The sequence below is a fragment of the Oncorhynchus mykiss genome, chromosome 19 (genome assembly GCF_013265735.2).
Source record: "Oncorhynchus mykiss isolate Arlee chromosome 19, USDA_OmykA_1.1, whole genome shotgun sequence".
Lineage (NCBI taxonomy): Eukaryota > Metazoa > Chordata > Actinopteri > Salmoniformes > Salmonidae > Oncorhynchus > Oncorhynchus mykiss.
This window is the reverse complement of record NC_048583.1, coordinates 4,447,122-4,459,936: the sequence shown is the minus strand read 5'-3', so window position 1 is coordinate 4,459,936 and position 12,815 is coordinate 4,447,122. Positions and strand designations below refer to the sequence as shown.

Here is a 12,815-nt window from a genome sequence, read left to right as displayed (position 1 = left end):
TCAAATCAAATAAAATTTGATTTGTCACATACACATGGTTAGCAGATGTTAATGCGAGTGTAGCGAAATGCTTGTGCTTCTAGTTCCGACAATGCAGTAATAACCAACAAGTAATCTAGCTAACATTTCCAAAACTACTACCTTATACACACAAGTGTAAGGGGATAAAGAATGTGTACATAAAGATATATGAATGAGTGATGGTACAGAGCGGCTTAGGCAAGATACAGTAGATGGTATTGAGTGCAGTATATACATATGAGATGAGTATGTAAACAAAGTGGCATAGTTTAAAGTGGCTAGTGATACATGTATTACATAAAGATGCAGTAGATGATATAGAGTACAGTATATACATATACATATGAGATGAATAATGTAGGGTATGTAAACATTATATTAGGTAGCATTGTTTAAAGTGGCTAGTTATATATTTTACATCATTTCCCATCAATTCCCATTATTAAAGTGGCTGGAGTTGAGTCAGTGTGTTGGCAGCAGCCACTCAATGTTAGTGGTGGCTGTTTAACGGTGTGATGGCCTTGAGATAGAAGCTGTTTTTCAGTCTCTCGGTCCCAGCTTTGATGCACCTGTACTGACCTCGCCTTCTGGATGATAGCGGGGTGAACAGGCAGTGGCTCAGGTGGTTGTTGTCCTTGATGATCTTTATGGCCTTCCTGTGACATCGGGTGGTGCAGGTGTCCTGGAGGGTAGGTAGTTTGCCCCCGGTGATGCGTTGTGCAGACCTCACTACCCTCTGGAGAGCCTTACGGTTGTGGGCGGAGAAGTTGCCGTACCAGGCGGTGATACAGCCCGACAGGATGCTCTCGATTGTGCATCTGTAGAAGTTTGTGAGTGCTTTTGGTGACAAGCTGAATTTCTTCAGCCTCCTGAGGTTGAAGAGGCGCTGCTGCGCCTTCTTCACGATGCTGTCTGTGTGGGTGGACCAATTCAGTTTGTCTGTGATGTGTATGCCGAGGAACTTAAAACTTACTACCCTCTCCACTACTGTTCCATCAATGTGGATAGGGGGGTGTTCCCTCTGCTGTTTCCTGAAGTCCACAATCATCTCCTTAGTTTTGTTGACGTTGAGTGTGAGGTTATTTTCCTGACACCACACTCCGAGGGCCCTCACCTCCTCCCTGATGGCCGTCTCGTCGTTGTTGGTAATCAAGCCTACCACTGTTGTGTCGTCCGCAAACTTGATGATTGAGTTGGAGGCGTGCGTGGCCAAGCAGTCGTGGGTGAACAGGGAGTACAGAAGAGGGCTCAGAACGCACCCTTATGGGTCCCCAGTGTTGAGGATCAGCGGGGTGGAAATGTTGTTGCCTACCCTCACCACCTGGGGGCGGCCCGTCAGGAAGTCCAGTACCCAGTTGCACAGGGCGGGGTCGAGACCCAGGGTCTCGAGCTTGATGACGATCTTGGAGGGCACTATGGTGTTAAATGCCGAGCTGTAGTCGATGAACAGCATTCTCACATAGGTATTCCTCTTGTCCAGATGAGTTAGGGCTGTGTGCAGTGTGGTTGAGATTGCATCGTCTGTGGACCTATTTGGGCGGTAAGCAAATTGGAGTGGGTCTAGGGTGTCAGGTAGGGTGGAGGTGATATGGTCCTTGACTAGTCTCTCAAAGCACTTCATGATGACGGAAGTGAGTGCTACGGGGCGGTAGTCGTTTAGCTCAGTTACCTTAGCTTTCTTGGGAACAGGAACAATGGTGGCCCTCTTGAAGCATGTGGGAACAACAGACTGGGATAGGGATTGATTGAATATGTCCGTAAACACACCAGCCAGCTGGTCTGCGCATGCTCTGAGGGCGCGGCTGGGGATGCCGTCTGGGCCTGCAGCCTTGCGAGGGTTGACACGTTTAAATGTTTTCCTCACGTCGGCTCCAGTGAAGGAGGGTCCGCATGTTTTAGTTGCGGGCCGTGTCAGTGGCACTGTATTGTCCTCAAAGCGGGCAAAAAAGTTTTTTAGTCTGCCTGGGAGCAAGACATCCTGGTCCGTGACGGGGCTGGTTTTCTTTTTGTAATCCGTGATTGACTGTAGACCCTGCCACATACCTCTTGTGTCTGAGCCGTTGAATTGAGATTCTACTTTGTCTCTATACTGACGCTTAGCTTGTTTGATTGCCTTGCGGAGGGAATAGTTACACTGTTTTTATTCAATCATGTTTCCGGTCACCTTGCCCTGATTAAAAGCAGTGGTTCGGGCTTTCAGTTTCACGCGAATGCTGCCATCAATCCACGGTTTCTGGTTTGGGAATGTTTTAATCGTTGCTATGGGAACGACATCTTCAACGCACGTTCTAATGAACTCGCTCACCGAATCAGCGTATTCGTCAATGTTGTTGTCTGACGCAATACGAAACATATCCCAGTCCACGTGATGGAAGCAGTCTTGGAGTGTGGAATCAGATTGGTCGGACCAGCGTTGAACAGACCTCAGCGCGGGAGCTTCTTGTTTTAGTTTCTGTCTGTAGGCAGGGATCAACAAAATGGAGTCGTGGTCAGCTTTTCCGAAATAGGAGTCAGTTAGAAAGGTAATCATACAGTAGATATTACCATTAGGAGTCAGTTAGATTGGTAATCATACAGTAGATATTACCATTAGGAGACAGTTAGAAAGGTAATCATACAGTAGATATTACCATTAGGAGTCAGTTAGAAAGGTAATCATACAGTAGATATTACCATTAGGAGTCAGTTAGAAAGGTAATCATACAGTAGATATTACCATTAGGAGTCAGTTAGAAAGGTAATCATACAGTAGATATTACCATTAGGAGTCAGTTAGAAAGGTAATCATACAGTAGATATTACCATTAGGAGTCAGTTAGATTGGTAATCATACAGTAGATATTACCATTAGGAGTCAGTTAGAAAGGTAATCATACAGTAGTTATTACCATTAGGAGACAGTTAGAAAGGTAATCATAATGTAGATATTACCATTAGGAGTCAGTTAGAAAGATAATCATACAGTAGATATTACCATTAGGAGACAGTTAGAAAGGTAATCATACAGTAGATATTACCATTAGGAGTCAGTTAAAAATACAGTAGATATTACCATTAGGAGTCAATTAGAAAGGTAATCATACAGTAGATATTACCATTAGGAGTCAGTTAAAAATACAGTAGATATTACCATTAGGAGTCAGTTAGACGGTCCCCAGTCCGGAGTCTCCAGCGGTGGTTCCCAGTTCAGAGTCACCAGCAACGATCTGCAGTCCGAAGCCTCCAGCGGTGGTTCCCAGTTCAGAACCTCCAACAACAATCCACGGTCCGGTTCCAAAGAAGCAGAGGGATCAGCGTAGCCCTACGTCCCGAACCGGAGCTGCCATCGAGGATAGATGCCCTCCCGGACCCTCCCCTATAGGTTCAGGTTTGCGGCCGGGAGACCGCACCTTTGGGGGGAAGCTTATACTTAGGCAGCCCCTTTTCCCACCTTCAGTTGTGGGATCTTGTATTTTACTAGTTAGTATTACATCCACCCAGGTCTCAGTCACCAACACTACAGCTGTACCTGTAGTTAGTACTACATCCACCCAGGTCTCAGTCACCAACACTACAGCTGTACCTGTAGTTAGTACTACATCCACCCAGGTCTCTGTCACCAACACTACAGCTGTACCTGTAGTTAGTACTACATCCACCCAGGTCTCTGTCACCAACACTACAGCTGTACCTGTAGTTAGTACTACATCCACCCAGGTCTCTGTCACCAACACTACAGCTGTACCTGTAGTTAGTACTACATCCACCCAGGTCTCTGTCACCAACACTACAGCAGTACCTGTAGTTAGTACTACATCCACCCAGGTCTCTGTCACCAACACTACAGCTGTACCTGTAGTTAGCACTACATCCACCCAGGTCTCTGTCACCAACACTACAGCTGTACCTGTAGTTAGTACTACATCCACCCTGGTCTCTGTCACCAACACTACAGTTGTACCTGTAGTTAGTACTCCGTCCACCAGAGGGCCACCTTTGACTCTGTCCCTGTATCTAAGGATCTGTGTGATGCTTTCTCTCCTCCTGTGGAATAGAGTAGAGCTGTAGAGTTGTATAATAGTTCATGTAGGTATGTATGTATGTAATATGATATAGAGTCATATCATGTATCATATTATCAAACTAAGGCTGGTGGAGTCATATCATGTATTATATTATCAAGGCTGGTGGGAGTCATATCATGTAGTATATTATCACACTAAGGCTGGTGGGAGTCACGTGGTGGCCAGTGTTTCTAATCCACTGTGGTTGACTGATAAAGAGTTTCACTATCATACAGTATGTGAAGGTATGTTTGTAATCGTTAAGGACTGGGGTGTTTTTCAGAAGAAAAATAAACTGAGTGGAGCTAAACAGACAAATACCTAGAGGAAACCCTGGTTCAGTCTGCTTTCTACCAGACCCTGGGAGATTAATAAACCTTTCAGCAGGACAATAACCTAAAACAGAAGACCAAATATACACTGGAGTTGCTTTCCAAGAAGACAGTCAATGTTCCTGAGTGGCCAAGTTACAGTTTTGACTTAAATCTACTTGAAAATCTATGGCAAGACCTGAAAATGGTTGTCTAGCAATGATCAACAACCAATTTGACAAACTTAAAGAATTTTGAAAATAATAATGGTCACGTTCCACAATCCAGGTGTGGAAAGCTCCTAGAGATTTACCAGGAAATACTCACAGCTGTTATCACTGCCAAATGTGCTTCTACAAAGTATTGACTTAGAGGTGTGAATACTTATGTAAAATCTATATTATATTTCATTTTCAATACATTTGCAAACATTTCTAAAACTATGGGGTATTTTGTATAAATATAAAAATATATTTACTGTATTTTAAATTTAGTCTGTAACACAACAACATTTCTGCTGTAGTCCAACCTGGTCCCACTTTCTGAAGGCACTGTATGTTAAACATGAATGCTCTAATTGTAAGTCTGCTAAATGACTAAAATGGAAATGTAATAGAAATTAATGGTAAATAATGTATTGTGTAACTTTGGAGTCACTTTTATTGTAAATAAGAATAGAATTCCATGATTAAAGACAATCATGAATTAATTGTGAATAATGATGAGTGAGGAAGTTACAGAGGTATAAATATCATACCCCCCAAATGATAACCTCCCCTATTATTGGTAATGGTGAAAGGTTAGCATGTCTTAGGGGTATGATATAAAATGCTAACCTCCACTATTATTGGTAATGGTGAGAGGTTAGCATGTCTTGGGGGTATGATATAAAATGCTAACCTCCACTATTATTGGTAATGGTGAGAGGTTATCATGTCTTGGGGGTATGATATAAAATGCTAACCTCCCCTATTAATGGTAATGGTGAGAGGTTAGCATGTCATAGGGGTATGATCCTCTGTAACTTTCTCACTCAACATTATTTACCATTCATTAAATTAAAGGTGACATTCTGTACAATCACCACATATGAAACATTTGATCTCCAATCCAAAACGCTGGCGTATAGAGCCAAATGAAAAGTTGTAGCTTCACTGTCCAAATAAATACGTAAGGGAGTGTACGTGAGATAAGAAAAGACAGTATGTCACGTCACACAGCCTTTAATAGTGACAGGTCACAATGGTACAGTAAGGGTGTGGCGTCATTGTAAACATTGTTGATATTAAGCATCTCAATCACATCACGATAAAGGGAAGGAGTTCCCATAGGTTGTTTGGTGACCCGTTACTCTACTCACAGAACCAAGGTCACATCCGTAGCCCAGCATTTTCATGTCTGTATTTATTCATATGGATACAACTGGAGAGAAACTTCAAAATATACTCATAGTATCTCTGAATCTTTATGTGACATTCCTCCTCCAGACCTGATTGGGTGTTAGAAGGCTCCATTACAGCTGCTTCCCTTTGTCACGTTTCCTGTTAGGACCGGCCTGAATCCCAGACCATAAATCTTCCTGTGTTAAAGAGTTACAACGGTCAACAGAATCATCTTAAATGGGATTTTCTTAGTCCAGATGCTGCCTTCGTTGAGGCTGGGCTGGGGGTTTTGAGGCTGGTCCAGGTGCTGCCCCTGTTTAGGCTGGGGCTGATGCTGGTGGCCCTGTTAGGCCCTGTGTGCTGGGGCCTCCCGCTCTATTGCCCTGTAGGGTGAAAGGAACCGTACACATAAATAGTAACACAAGAATATAGATGGTGAGAGTAAACAGTACCTGAACATATAGAAGAGCATGTAGGCACTCCGGGCTCTGGTCCTCAGCACAGTGGCTACATTGGACATTGACACCTGGCTGTCGTTACAGCAGAACCAGTTTCCACTGGCATGCAATATGTCACTAATGTAGTGCCCTGTGAAACAAGGAAGACAAACTAGAGGTCAAAGGTCAGGCTATTGTGGGTAATGGAGTGTTTTGTAACAGTTAAACAGTTCATTTGGGAGGTAATTTTATCTGTTACATGTGTCAAGTTTTGAAATCAGAGATAAACAGATACACGTGGCACATAATTAGGCATGCCTCTCCATTCTTTTGAATTAAATTGAGCAAACTCTAAACATATTGCAGTGCTTGTTGGGATGACACTTCACTCTGAAGCCTGCAGCCTTGCTAGCTTGGCCGAAATGGCTGTTGGAGGGTCTAATTATCCCCTACACCAGGGTTCCCCAAATGGCGGCCCGCGGGACAAATTTGGCCCAAGGGTGATTTTATTTGGCCCCTATGTTTTCTGACAAAATAAAACGTAATTGTTAAAAGACTGTAAAAACACCAGCAAATCAGCTCCAAGTGATTTTCATTTTGGAAATCTGTTTCAAAGTATTCCCACGCACAATAAAGAGATGTATGTGGTTGTACACAAATGTAAGCAAGGTTTGAAATGAGTCAAATATTATATCTGTTTGGCCTTTCTATGGTATATTTGCAGTCTACAAATTTTAGTAATTTTGTTCCACACCCCTTCCCATCTGGCTAAGAAAAAAAATGGACCCGAGGCTGAATCTAGTTGATGATCCCTGGCCCTCACCCTCGATAATTTTCACTCCCTCAGCTTTGGGATGCTTGTGTATACGGCAGAGGCACACGTGAACATGCAAATTGAGATCCAAGGAGAAGGGAGTGATTTGGAAATCAGCTGATGTCATATGTATTGTGCATCTGCATGTGTGTGTTTGATGGTATTTACTTACCGGAGTTTGCGGAGCCTCCCAAATGAGAGACTACGCCAGTCAGCTGGTAGTAACCATTCACTGACTGTACTGGCTTCTGCTTCTGTAAGAAAACACATGTGATCATAGAATTCTAATTTCCTCTACAGTCCACCACACTGTCTACAGTCTACTACAGTACTAGTCTACTACAGGTCTACTACATCGTGTACTCCTCATAACTATCTCAGTGTCCTGTCATAACTTATTTTTCACTGGTTTCACTCTCTCTATCTCTCTCTCTCTTCTCACCACTGAGGCTGTCAGCAGCACTTTCCCTGGTTCCTGCTCATTTGAATCTGAGGGGTCAAATATACATATAAGGAGCTGTGAAAACGTGGTCACTTGTCTGAATTGCTCTGGACTAAAACAGCTCCCATACATCACTAAAGATATCTGAGAAACATTTTAAATTGCAGCTTCCAGCTTCTCTGTCAGCAGGACCGTTTTGGGAGTGGGTCGTTTGTGTGGTGTTGGAGCAAGAATAGTGTTATGGTGCCATGACCTACCTGAACAGCAGAGGGCGCTGTCTTTTGCCGCTCCAGGTGGGCTGGAGACTTGGCTGGCGAGGGTCTGGGGGATGGACCCCTGGATGCTGGGGGCCTGGTTGGTGAGGGCCTGTGGGCTGGCACTGTGCAGGTGTGGCACCATGTCCCCACAGAGGGTGGAGAGCCTCAGCTCCGAAGGAAACAAAAGAGGAGCCTCCAGCTTCTCCAACCCCCCAGGTCCTCCAAACCTCTTCAGATGCAGAACCAGCACACTGCCCAGAAACAGAGAGGAAGAGAGATGAACAGACAGACAATGAAACCAGTCAACAAAATAACAGATGAGTGAAATTTGTTTGGCGGTGCTCACCTCTAAGTCCTACAACCTGCTCAGGAAGGTAACTACTCCTAAAGGCTCAGGACATTAAACACTGCTAGTACTATGAGAGGTTATAAAGGGACAACTCACAGAGGCAGTGTGTGGAACTGCTCCACCTTTGAGGCGTGGAGGCCTTTACAGCCCTCACATGTGAATTCAACCTGTTCACTCTGGTTAGAAACAAAAGCATTACATAATGAATGATACCACTACAATAATAAGATAGCGTATTCTGAGGCAGTGGGCAGCTTGCCCTGGGTGTTAGTCTCTACATGCAGGGCTGAGCCCTAAGTGCTGACTTTGAAAGTGAGTGCTAGGCTGTTCAGCAAGGTGCGCTCAGGGCTGATGTCCAATGAGAGGTGGTTGTAGTCCTCTCTGGTAGACGACTCGCGCCCACAGCTTCAGAAGCAGGACAAAGAGAAGAAAAATGCATCAAGTCTGTTTCTGTTTCAGGTCTCTACAATGTTTCTGTTATGCCATGTGTTTTGTAATATTAATATATACTGTATATATATATATATATATATATATATATATATATATATATATATATATATATATATATATAGAAAGATCATGTTCTCAGAAGATACATTACAACCAATGGGATCTCTTACCTGGTACATTTGCGCACCGACACAAGCTGGAACTCCAGCTGGGAAACAGGGCAGGTATAGTTCATCCCGAGTGTCTTCAGAATCATGCCCTCCTCCTTCAGCTGGCACAGCATATTGACGAGTAACTCGTGTGCATCCTATGATGAGGAAGAGAAAGAAACACATCAAGATAAAAGCAAATTAAAAAGAGAAAATGAACCATTGCAAGAAGAGCACTCGTACACAAGAGAGTAGTGCCTCAGTTACCTGTTGCGTGTCCCCCAGGTACTTCAAATCGTATCCCGACAAGGAGTACTTGACCTTCCACATGAGGTCTGCTTTTGAGGCCTGGTTTGCCACACTGCCAGGTAGACCTAAACGGTGCACATCAGACAGACACCTGTAGGGGAGACAGAGAGTAAGTTAGCAGCCTACTGGATGTTGTCAACCTACTGGCTTATGCCTGAAGAGGCAGATGAGTATATACAAATATGTTTTATCTAGTGGCACACCATCATTAGAAATGTTTCATTCGATTTGATGCAATTTCACCTTTGAGGACGGACAATGAAGCCAAACAACAAAAATTTATTGTTTATTCTCCTAAGATATTTGGTTTGGATACTGCTCTCAATTCCAGAGCATTTAAAAATCTACCAAATTTCCCACGGTAAGGTGGAATGTTCAGTCAATGAGCATTATGGGTAATGTAGTCATTCTACACTTTCCAAATTGGCCTACAAAATGCCTACATCATAATCAGTGTGTCATTGTTGTTCCTCTTGGTTATGAAGATTCCAAAAACAAAAAGAAACTGGAAAATAAACCATAAATACAATACACAGCAAAATATGAAGTGGTTAAGGTTAGGAAAAGGGTTAGGATTAGTGAAAGTGCTATCTTAACCTGCTACGACAATCCCTTTCTGTAGAAGTGGCGTGAAAAGAGTGTCCCTTCTTTAATTTATGACCACAATTAATGGCTGTGTGGGGTGAGTGTCTGCTTTTGAGCCTTCCCTTACCTGAGCAGGTTGGAGAAGGGGGAGGAGCTCCAGAGTTGTTCCTGGTGCAGGATTTCCTTTGAGAAGGACGACAGGACCAGGAGGCACTGCAGGGTGGCGTTAAGGAAGCAAGTGTTGCCAATGTTAGGCAACCTGTGAAGAAGAAGCAGTCATCAGTACACACATAGAGATTAATCATAACCTTCACATCTCTATAAAGTGATGATAATGGCAGGGGATAAGGGATACATTATATTTAACACAAAGAAGTGGATGTCCTTTAGACCAAGATTGACATAATTCATGGGTTTATAAATATCTAATAAAACGGACATGCTAGATAGTAAGCCTTATCCCCATAGTATATCAGACACTGATCTCTAAACAATAAAGAACGTATATTCAATGCATTTGCAGTGTGTTGTGGTTTACCCAAGAAGTTCCATGTTGACCAGTTCCCCCCGTTCTCCTCTGGCCCCCTGGGTCTCTTCTGACCCTCTGGTGGCTGAGCTGGCCCTGGGAAGAGTCATGCTTCTGGTGGCTGAGCTGGCCCTGGGAAGAGTCATGCTTCTGGTGGCTGAGACTGGTCTCTGGGGCGTTGGACTAGAGTGTTCCTGAAGAGACAGAGATCTGGAGGAAGGAGAGAAACAGGTCTAACGCCTCCAACACAGAGATATTATCACTCTACACAGTCTCTCTATTAAATACTGTACTGTACTATAAACACAGCTGAGTACTGCTGTTCATATAAATGCAGTGTACCAAGTAGACCAGGCCAATAGGTTGGTACTCTCTTTATCCACTAGATGTAGACAGAAGAGGCTAAAACTACAGTTTCAGGAAAATAACTTTCTGGGACTGTGTTTATCAAGTGTCTCAGAGTAGGAGTCTGATCTAGGACCAGTTTTGCATTTTAGATCATAGATCAATGAATCAGATTATTATGGACAGAGAGGACCTGATCCTAGATTAGCACTCATACTGTTGATTAACACTGGCCCTGGTCTGGTAGCACTAAACCCAACTCTCCAAAGAGACTCTAGGATGGCACTGTACTTTATGTTTGGATTACCTGACTGTTGTGCCCTCCTGACTGGTGTCTCCATGACGGTCCAGAGGGTTGGTAGGAGAGGGAGAACTAGGCTGGGACACCACTGGAGAGAATTTCACTGGGGAAGGGTTTTTGGCAGGTGACCGGGGTACAGAGGGTTGTTTAACAGGAGAGCAAGGCTGAGAGGAACATTTAACAGGAGAGGGAGGTGGATGGAGGGAGGAGAGTTGGTCAGAGGGTGAGGGGTCAGAGGTAGCGGAGCCATTCCGTTCAGAACGGTCAGATGGAATTGGAGAGGGGGATGAAGTGCCCCTCTCCTTCTTCTTTCTTGTCTTCTGCTCCACATCAACTGAATTTGCTTTCTGACGTTTTTTCTGTTGACAAGAAAATGTGATAGTGCTAAATACTTTCCCCCCCAGATCCCCAGCCAATGGAAGAGGGGGGTCATAAGAGTAGGAAGAGGTAGGCCTAAATGGAGAATCATAGGTATCTATCCTAAACCTCAAATAACACAGTATAGACAGGTTACATTGAGTGACATTTGCAATAGCCGTAATTCATGTACATTTCATGTACACTTTTTACGTATTCGTCAATCAGAATGTAATTTTAATTTTATTCTTCCCACTAGGTTAAAGAGAAAAATACTACTCCAGAATTATAGTAGTTGTTCATTGATTAAATGACCTGATTTCATACCTTTTTGCACCAGCAGAAACAAGCCATGTCGATAACCAATGAAGACTGATACATTTCCTCATTAACCCATTGTTCAAATTGGCTTTAAGACCATTGTGATGTCATCGGTCATGTATGACACCACCACCTGGCAACACAATCTATAACATTTTAAAATATATTGTTCAATGAACAAATATGTTTTATTAAAGAGCAAAGTTATGCAGTATACATACAATATTGTAGATAATATGCTCCATTGTATTCTTGTTTCTTTTTACATTCATTTTTTTGTATGTTGTTTCATTATATGTACGACCACAATAAAGGCATTTTAAGTGCCTTCATCTTCATCTTCATAGTTTTTTGATAGCTTCCATGTTGTTTTTGGTTTGGTTATTGGTTTATTTAAATGCTAAATGCTTTTTCTCTTATTCACCAGCAGATGGACAAAGGGTTGGTTTAAAAGAATGTGAACAGGTGGTAGAGATTTAGCCTAAACCTCAAACAACAATACAGATTGGTTAGGGACAGTTTTCCGTATTCAATCTTGCCCTGAGGGCAGCTCTGTCTCAAGGACATAATGAATGTGATTGGTTCAATTAAAGCTCAATGGTCAGTGGGCAGAGGTTACAGTGCCCAGTGCGTGTTAAATACACTTGCTAGGTGATAAATTGGTGTTGAATGGAAGGCATAACACAAGGTTGCTGGCATGAATTTTGTTTTCTAACCTCACTCCAACCCCTAAACAATTCTTCTTACCTAAACTTAACCCAACCCTAGCTAGAGTCCCAGGTCTGTTTAGTGCTGTCTTGCCAACTCCTACTAGCTAGAGTCCCAGGTATGTTTAGTGCTGTCTTGCCAACTCCTACTAGCTAGAGTCCCAGGTCTGTTTAGTGCAGTCTTGCCAACTCCTACTAGCTAGAGTCCCAGGTCTGTTTAGTGCTGTCTTCCCAACTCCTACTAGCTAGAGTCCCAGGTATGTTTAGTGCTGTCTTGCCAACTCCTACTAGCTAGAGTCCCAGGTCTGTTTAGTGCTGTCTTGCCAACTCCTACTAGCTAGAGTCCCAGGTATGTTTAGTGCTGTCTTGCCAACTCCTACTAGCTAGAGTCCCAGGTCTGTTTAGTGCAGTCTTGCCAACTCCTACAGTGGCTCTTCCTTAAAAAGTTGCATCATATTGCAGCACAACTTGCGGGCTGCCGTAGAATTCTATGTCACATTATTTATTATTTAAGTGTCAGACATTGTTGCCATTAACGCTCGTTAGAGCTAGTTTGACCACCAGAGAGCATCTTTGAGAAACATTTGACCGTTTTTAATATGAAACTAATCGTTGGATAACAGATCTGCTCTCGGAACTCATTTACACACGTTACTGTTTGTGTTTCGACTCTCTCTCGCACAAACACACACATACACGCTCACCC

The 12,815-nt window shown here is 43.3% G+C and overlaps 2 protein-coding genes across 2 annotated transcripts; both read right to left on the bottom strand.

The window, feature by feature from the left end:
* Positions 1-6,032: 6,032 nt before the first annotated feature.
* On the bottom strand, positions 6,033-8,807 carry LOC110514540 (ubiquitin carboxyl-terminal hydrolase 37-like). The gene is made up of 6 exons (XM_036953808.1): positions 8,680-8,807; positions 8,362-8,461; positions 8,153-8,232; positions 7,708-7,958; positions 7,181-7,262; positions 6,033-6,140 (listed from the first exon to the last, which is right to left on the bottom strand). Exons 1-6 carry the CDS (start codon positions 8,790-8,792, stop codon positions 6,104-6,106), a joined length of 663 nt encoding a protein of 220 aa, XP_036809703.1. The 5' UTR covers positions 8,793-8,807; the 3' UTR covers positions 6,033-6,103.
* Positions 8,808-8,859: 52 nt separating this feature from the next.
* Positions 8,860-11,435, bottom strand: LOC110515142 (ubiquitin carboxyl-terminal hydrolase 37-like). The gene is made up of 5 exons (XM_036955462.1): positions 11,409-11,435; positions 10,731-11,083; positions 10,091-10,288; positions 9,680-9,811; positions 8,860-9,058 (listed from the first exon to the last, which is right to left on the bottom strand). Exons 1-5 carry the CDS (start codon positions 11,433-11,435, stop codon positions 8,860-8,862), a joined length of 909 nt encoding a protein of 302 aa, XP_036811357.1.
* Positions 11,436-12,815: the final 1,380 nt, after the last annotated feature.